The sequence below is a fragment of the Lolium rigidum genome, chromosome 2 (genome assembly GCF_022539505.1).
Source record: "Lolium rigidum isolate FL_2022 chromosome 2, APGP_CSIRO_Lrig_0.1, whole genome shotgun sequence".
NCBI classification, from domain to species: Eukaryota; Viridiplantae; Streptophyta; class Magnoliopsida; order Poales; family Poaceae; genus Lolium; species Lolium rigidum.
Window position 1 is genome coordinate 25,591,537 of NC_061509.1, and position 7,824 is coordinate 25,599,360.

The 7,824-nt window shown below is 42.8% G+C and overlaps 2 protein-coding genes across 2 annotated transcripts; one reads left to right on the top strand and one right to left on the bottom strand.

The window, feature by feature from the left end:
* The first annotated feature begins 548 nt into the window (after nt 1-548).
* Nucleotides 549-3,451, top strand: LOC124686110 (ER membrane protein complex subunit 8/9 homolog). Its single transcript, XM_047220110.1, has 4 exons — nt 549-942; nt 1,057-1,116; nt 2,894-3,060; nt 3,196-3,451. The coding sequence occupies exons 1-4, from the start codon at nt 574-576 to the stop codon at nt 3,224-3,226; spliced, it is 627 nt and encodes a 208-aa protein (XP_047076066.1). The 5' UTR covers nt 549-573; the 3' UTR covers nt 3,227-3,451.
* Nucleotides 3,452-4,602: 1,151 nt separating this feature from the next.
* Nucleotides 4,603-6,519, bottom strand: LOC124691455. The gene is made up of 3 exons (XM_047224734.1): nt 6,056-6,519; nt 5,723-5,949; nt 4,603-5,431 (listed from the first exon to the last, which is right to left on the bottom strand). Exons 1-3 carry the CDS (start codon nt 6,411-6,413, stop codon nt 4,763-4,765), a joined length of 1,254 nt encoding a protein of 417 aa, XP_047080690.1. The 5' UTR covers nt 6,414-6,519; the 3' UTR covers nt 4,603-4,762.
* Between the last annotated feature and the right edge of the window lie 1,305 nt (nt 6,520-7,824).

The following is a 7,824-nucleotide window of genomic DNA, read 5'->3' on the forward strand; positions in this document are numbered from 1 at the left end:
ATTCTATATTTAATAAATGGTTGTGTTTTCAAAATCTTTATTTAACGTTTGGGGGCGGCGTTTGGTGGACGCGACGTCCCCAAACGTGACACGAACAAAACACGTCTCTCAAACGCTCAATCCGACGCCGTTTGGGGACGATTTGGAGGACTCGACTGGAGATGCTTTAAGCTGGCTGAGAGGGTCCACTTTGCATGTTGTGGACTAAATACTTATCCAAGCTAAGCCGAGAGGCTCCACTTAAGATTTTTTTTCTTGTGGCAAGATAAAACATAAAAGTGCATCCAAAATTCCTTTTTTTCAATAAACAAAATAGTAATCCAGAAGAAATCCATTCTCCATGTGCCGGCCCTTTGTGTACTCTTCTGGCCCCACCCAAAGCCAGTTGTCGTGATCGTCCAAACCGAATCGGACGGCCAGAAACGAGGAGCCTCTCTCCCCTTGTTCCAACCTCGATCCGATCCTCTGCTCCTCCAACCAGATCTGACGACGCCGCCGCGCACGAGAGAAGCAAGCAACCCGAGAGCAGCCATCTCCGATCGGAAGCAGGCTGCGGCGGCGGAGCGGATCGCGATGGGCGTGGAGTGCCGGTACGAGCTGGCGCAGGCGGCGTACGTGAAGCTGGCGCTGCACGCGCTCAAGCACCCGGCGGCCGCCGTCAACGGCCTCCTCGTCGGCCGCCTCGCCGACCCCGCCGCGTCCCCGGCCGTCGTCTCGGTCGCCGACGCCGTGCCGCTCTCCCACCAGCCGCACCACCTCCCGCTGCTCCCCACGCTCGAGCTCGCGCTCACCCTCGTCGAGGACCACTTCGCCGCCCAGGGCCTCGCCGTCGTCGGCTACTACCACGCCAACGCGCGCCGCGACGACGCCGACCTCCCCGCCGTCGCCAAGCGCGTCGGGGACCACATCTTCCGCTACTTCCCCCGCGCCGCCGTCCTGCTGGTGCGTGCTGTACCCCCTTTTTTTTCTCCCTTCCTGTCCGCGCAGTTTGGGGCTGGAGATCTCGTCCGGATGCTGATTACGATTGTCTTGTCTCTGTATTGGTTGATTGGCTAGCTGGACAACGAGAAGCTCGAGAAGGTGGTGAAGGGGAATAGCCGTGATGCCGTTGTTCAGGTACTCGCCCATGATCTCTGGAACTATCTCTTAATTGCTTCAAATTGATATCCTATCATGTTACTCCCCCCGTTACATCATTCTTGTCGTGATTGCAGTTCAAATTTGAACTAGACCATTTGTTGACTTCTACCAAGTGATGGAATAGATCTTGCAGCGCAATATTATTGACTTTTGTTTTATTGGAAACTAAATTTTGCCTTCGTGAGACCTAAGCTAGATAATTCACTCCTTGTTAGAGAAATAATTGTATGTTGTCTTGCAAGCCAATTACTTACCTATTCAAACTATGCCAACAGAGAATATAATTTTCCACGAGGTACTACAGTCAGGGTTTGTTTTCATGCGCTGAATTTGGGTACTACACCCAATGCTCAGTTATTTTGTTTGAATTGAAATAATTCCCAAAGAAATCATCTCGTCCAAAGTCCCTCCTAATCATATGTAGGACGAATGAGGAATGCTCGAATATGAGCATTGTTTTTCTCTCCCTAACCCTTGTCTCCTCCATTTACATGCTGGAAACTAGTTGTGGCAGTGGCTATGGAAATACAAAGTTGGCATTACATCTGCCTTTGCTTAGGGCCTTAGTGAGATGAGCAAAGGGTTTTATAATGTTTGGACTTCCTATATGCTAGCTAAGTGTGTGCTTTCCGAGTCATTGTAGAATTATAAATTTAAGCTAATCTATGCATTGACTCCACGGAATAACCACTTCTCATCTGACAAGTCAGTGACTTACCTAAGCAATAACACAAATATTACATCTTTATTGAACTTAATCACTGAGCAACACATATTGTAATTTTATCACAATTTAATCTTTAAATTTTCTGAACAAACTTGCAAAATATCATATGCCTCTCTTGATGTTATGAAATTTAAGCAGCCTCTGCTGCATCAAAGTCCTTATGCAACCTGTTACTTTTCAGTGCAAAAGCAAGAGTAGAAACAGTATGTTTGGGTTTATGAATTATTGTGCAATCTGCAATCTGTTCTCCTTAAGTGCAAAAGTGAGAGTAGAAGCAATGTGTTCGGGCATATGGGTTATACATACCAACAGATAACAGTGTTACGCTCTTTACTTCATTACCTTGTGATTTTTTTATATATGCAAGTAAATGAAAGACTACAGAGTAATTTATGACATTGAGTTCTTTCTGCAAGTTGATAAATCTAGTGATAAGTAGACCATTAGAAAAGTATAGCAAAGTGCATTTTTCCAGCCAAGGGCCAGCTTAGTAGCATATATCTTTAAATGCTAATCAATTTCCTGTGTTGAAAATTGTAATTATTTTAGTCCTATGTGTAAGGGGCGACTGTCTGAGATCTTTCTCACTCCATAATTTGAATGGGTTTTCGCAATCTTCATATATTTTGAATAATGCACTGTGGATCAATTTTAGATAATTCTCTGGAGGGTGCTATTTACGGTTCCAGTTGGAAGTATTTTGGTCATTGTGCATTGTGACATAAGCTTTTATCAGTTTATCAAGGTCAAATAGAACCCACAATCAGAGGTTATGATCCTCAACTAAACTAGTAGGTTTTGCTGATACTTGGTTACGCATTGCACCCTTTATTATGGAACCACTAACCAGGCCCTGAATATCTTATGGAATAATCAAACCTTCTACTAGTTATGTCAGTTATGAAAAACTACCAAAGAATACTCGAGAGACTAAATTTCCTTGCTAAGAGCCATTGTAAAACGCCAACACCGTTCTGTTTCTTTAGCTTGCATGATTCATGACACATTGTTTCATGGCACGTGCAGCTATACACCAGGGATTCATCAAAAAGCTGGCGTCAGGCTGGATCAGATGGAAGTAGTCAACTCAGTCTAAAAGAGCCATCTACCAACGTGGTCTTGGCTGATCATGTTACTACGAAGAAATGGCAGCAAGTCGTTGATTTTGACGACCACCTCGATGATATTAGCAAGTAAGTTGAAGAGTCTACGAGTTAACAACTTGCCATGGAGTTACAGTTCTTATTACCCCACAAAGAAGTGATAGTTTCGAGTGCTTTGGTCTGGTTTGTTTACATTGGTTTTTGTTTTTTGTTTTTTTTTTGCAGGGATTGGTTGAACCCAAGCCTACTTGGTTGAGACAATTTTGTGATTTAGTTGTTCTATATTTATTTCAACTGTCTAGAACCAAGGTCTCAAAGCTTGTACCGCTAAATTATTAAATTTCACTTAATAGCTAGAAATGCTATTTGATATGGTTTGTAATTTAATATGATAATAAGTAGAAAATCACATGTGTTCGTGCTGAAATTTGTAGCAAAAAATTGCTGAAAATGAAGAAAGCGGGGTCTTTGAAGAGAGCAACATCTTTGGCGTCCTCGTAGGAAATTGCTACCCACATTTTTAATCAGCATACGTTGATCTACATGTCCTGTAATGGCCGTGTGCCATGTTATGGCTTTTTTCTTCGAGGGTAACAATTTTTAGTTTGCAGATATATTTGCTGCCTTCTTATCATTTCATTTGACTGAATCACTGAATGGCTTGATTAATGGAGCACTATGATGGCTACCTTTCCGTTTGTCCTGTGGTAAGATCTGGGCAGAACTACATTGGCTGTAACTGGTTTTGCTTGGATCTCTGCTTCGTACCAAGTACCTGTTATCAGGATTGCATTGAAACATAAATTGATAATTACACATGTACTGTCGTTTACATAATAACCATGTGCAGAATACCTTTCCATAGTACTACTCCGCTTGAGCACTGCAAACTATCATTCCTATGCAGCAATAGAAAGCTGTAAATCAACATTCTTATGCAGCAACGGAATACATAGTTACCAATCTCCTTTGACCTCTGATTTTACTAGTTAGTAAATACAACATAGGACAAATGCCAGTGGTCTTAGTCGATCATGTTACTACAAGGAAATGCCAGCAAGTTGTTGATTTTTCGACGACCACCTCGATGATATTAGCAAGTTCTGGATATATGGATTACATTAGCGGTAACTGGTTTGCCTTTGAACTATGCTCAAGTAACATTGTTTCAAAATACCTGACACGTTTTTTATGGACTATCAACTGGAAATAACCGTGTGCAGAATACCTTTCCTTCCTAGTTTGCTCGAGCACTGCAAAATACCTTTCCTGTGCAAGCAACGGGAAGCTCTACAGCAGTTTTTTTATTAAAAAAAACAGAAAGCCGTGTAGCAACTGAGCTGGGAATGTACCCAACAAAAAACCTGAGCTGGTAAGAATAATCAAATTTTCATACATAGGAGAACAAGGTCTGGCAGGGCATCATTGGCATGAACCAGGGCTTGCTTTGAATATTTGTGCGAGTCACTCTAGCTGCTCATTTGTCATGTCCCTTAAGCACTGGGAGCAAAATAACCAAAGCACGAATGAACCAGCAGGCGATATATATTGCACCACCCTTTGACCTCTAATTTTAAAGGGCATACATGGACCGTTTCAAGAGAAAGGTATTCAGTAGTAAAAACAACAAAAGAAAACAGTATACATATCACAAATTAAACATACATAATAGCGGTTCACAAACGAAGGAACACGACCATATATAATAATAACAGCGGTTCACATGGCAATGATAACAGCTAGTATATATACTCCTTGACCGGCGTAGATGCCTCCCGAAGGTTCAGAACATTCACAAGTTTGTGAAGCAGTCCATCTCGATATTGGATATTTTTCTAGCAAAACGGGACCAAGCAACCGTGATCTTAACTGCAGAGTCTTTACCTTTGTGGCGGTTGTGAAGAACACATCTGGCCTGACTTGTCTGACAATCCTTGGCTCTGAAGGAGACACGGCCAGTAGCAAGTACAGCACCGGAGCGAGAATAAGTATGTATGAAGATCTTGAGCCTTCCTTGTACAGAAACGACACGCCTCGAAAGATCAAGGTAACCATCTGGATCCATACTCATTGTTCCATTGTTATATAGGCTCGTATTTCCATACTTTGAATCAAACAACACAATCATCTTGGATGTATCATCATCATAGGGCGAGGCACAACACAGAACTTGCCCGCCATATTTGAAAGGCGACCCTTGCATAACACGAACAGCCAAAACGGTGGCCTGGCGTGACCGGACGAGTTGTTCGAAGCACATCTCTATTTTGCACAAATAGTTGGTAAGGTGCGAAAAGAAGTAATCACAGTTGGAAGGGTTGTTATAGCGGAAGGCTTGAGTGACTAATTCCCTATCTTCAGGCCAAGACTGTCCCTCCTTTAGCATGAGTCGGATTTCAATGTGTACAGGCTCGACGGACAGGAGCCCGCGGTGCGGTCCGGTCAGGTGCAAATAAGGATCCTGCAACAAGCATCATAATCGGTCGTCATCATCAATTATATGTATGTTTTTATCTGCAATAATTCGCCTTTGCCGTTTTATTTTGGAGATTTTTGGAACTCGAACGGCTGTGTGCATCCTGGTTATGCAGAAGCTGGGTGTAACTGCTTGATCAAGTAATAAAGTGCCCATTATCGGGGAAAAAAATCGAAAAAATGCATGTTGTTACCAACTATTCAATCAAAGAGCCAGCAGCTGACAAGAAGATTAGCAATAATACAACACATGAATAGATAGAAAGAAGGTACTTGCATTTTTGGTGATGGTTTGGCTCTCACTCCTCGGACGGAAGAAGATGATGTTCCGCTTGTGATCCACGTAGTCCCGGGCAGCGACAGTGCCGTAGACATGAAGCGGCCACTGGAGGTGCTTTATCTTGGCGATTTTGATGGAGAACATCTGTAGGCTTGGGACGAGATCGGCATCTTCTGGGAGGCAGCTCGGCGTGCAGTGTGTGTAGACCATTGGACTCAGTGACGCTGCATATCAAGATCCCAACAGATTACTTTGAATCAATAACAAGCCCAATCGACTGCAAGTGTCCGGAGAAGGAGAGTAGCAAGCGAAAACCAACAGGTTACTCACTGATAAGATCGAAGGTACGATTCCCGTGCTTAAATGTGAATTCCCAGTCCTTACGGTGGTGAGCGAAGTCGTTTTTCTCCTCTTCCATGGAGGATTCTGGAGCTAGCTCCTCCTCTTCGTCCTCGTCCTGTTCATCCTCTTCCTCTTCTTCTTCGTCTTCGTCGTCGTCGTCGTCGTCCTCCTCCTCCTCCTCATCCTGCTCCAGCTCCTGCTCTGTGGTAGGTTCACAGGAGATCGACTTCAGTTCCAGATCGTGATCTGATCCCGACCGGAGCATCTCTTCTTGGTTCAATCGATGGGCGTGTTGCGAGGCCCGCCTCCTCCGCCTATACAGACGCGCCCTTGCTTCCTGCAACATCTCGATCGTAGCTCAGGTCGTTGATCCCCTCCGCAATTTTTTCCTTTCGCCGCCGCCGCCACCGCGTCGTTAGGGTTTCTTCGGCCTCTTTTCTGGGGTGACAGACGACCAGGTGAGGTGCGTTATACTCCGCCTCGGTTCTTGATCAGCCCGGGTAACGTGTGTCTTAGCTGGCCTCAGGCCCAGCTAGCCTCACCTCTTAGTATGTTCATCGTGGCCCGGCCCACAGAGGTCTCCACAACAATTAGTGACAGCAACAATCCCAACAAGGGTAATACCTATTCGGAATTCCTCCTATACACCGACCAGGTCGGGGGAAAACCTATACACCGACCAGGTCGGTGGCTACCGGCCACCGCACACCCCCTGGTCGGGTATGGGCCAGGCCCAGTTCGCTGTCACTTTTTCGGTTTTCAGTTTCTTTTTTCGTTTTTTTATTTTTATTTTTTTCTTTTTCTGTTTTCTTTCTTATTTTGTTTTTCTTTCTTCTTTTTGTTCAAACAAAAAAAAAATCAAATTTCAAAAATGTTCAAAGTCAAAAAGTGTGCAAATTCGAAAATTTTCAAATTCGAAAATTGTTCAAATTCGAAATTTGTGCCAATTCGAAAATCGTTCAATTTTTGAAATTTGTTCAAATTCAAAAATCGTTTAATTTTCAAAATTTGTACAAATTCGAAAATCGTTCAATTTCAAAATTTGTTCAAATTCGAAAAATCGTTCAATTTTCGAAATTTGTTCAAATTCGAAAATCGTTCAATTTCAAAATTTGTTCAAATTCGAAAAATCGTTCAATTTTTGAAATTTATCCAAATTTGAAAATCGTTCAATTTCAAAATTTGTTCCAATTCGAAAAATCGTTCAATTTTTGAAATTTGTTCAAATTCAAAAATCGTTCAATTCGAATTTTGTTCAAATTTGAAATTGTTCAGATTTAAAACAGAGAAAAAATGAGAAAAGAAAAAAAGGAAAACAAACTTGGGCCGGCCCGTCCGCACCGAATCCACAGCAAACAGTCTCAGCAAATCGTGGGCCGGCCCAACAAAGATCTGGGGGGTGGTCGGTGGCTACTATACACCGACCAGGTCGGTGTAAAGCAGCTCCCCCAGGTCGGCCGTTACCGCGCGCCGCACACCACCGCGCGCGCGGTATGGGCCGGCCTGGTCGGCCCAGTTCGCAGTGTACTTCGTTTTCTGTTTCTTTTTTCGTTTTTTCTTTTCTTTTTTCCTTTTCTGTTTCTTTTTTTCTCTTTTTTTTCAGATTCAAAAATATTAAGATTTTTAAAAAATGTTGAGATTTTGAAAAGTATTTATATTAAAAAAATTATTCATATTTTTTTAAAATACATTTAAAAAAATGTTCAAATCTCAAAAATGTCCATAGTTAAAAAATGTTCACACTTCAAAAATATTTC

What these genes read in the sequence shown, in the direction of transcription:
- LOC124686110 (XM_047220110.1), top strand. Translation starts at nt 574, where the DNA reads ATGGGCGTGGAGTGCCGGTACGAGCTGGCGCAGGCGGCGTACGTGAAG. An exon ending in GCCGTGATGCCGTTGTTCAG is followed by an intron (nt 1,117 to 2,893) that starts GTACTCGCCCAT and finishes TGGCACGTGCAG; the next exon opens with CTATACACCAGGGATTCATC. An exon ending in CACCTCGATGATATTAGCAA is followed by an intron (nt 3,061 to 3,195) that starts GTAAGTTGAAGA and finishes TTTTTTTTGCAG; the next exon opens with GGATTGGTTGAACCCAAGCC.
- LOC124691455 (XM_047224734.1), bottom strand. Translation starts at nt 6,413, where the DNA reads ATGTTGCAGGAAGCAAGGGCGCGTCTGTATAGGCGGAGGAGGCGGGCC. An exon ending in TCGTACCTTCGATCTTATCA is followed by an intron (nt 5,950 to 6,055) that starts GTGAGTAACCTG and finishes CTTGATATGCAG; the next exon opens with CGTCACTGAGTCCAATGGTC. An exon ending in GCCAAACCATCACCAAAAAT is followed by an intron (nt 5,432 to 5,722) that starts GCAAGTACCTTC and finishes TGCTTGTTGCAG; the next exon opens with GATCCTTATTTGCACCTGAC.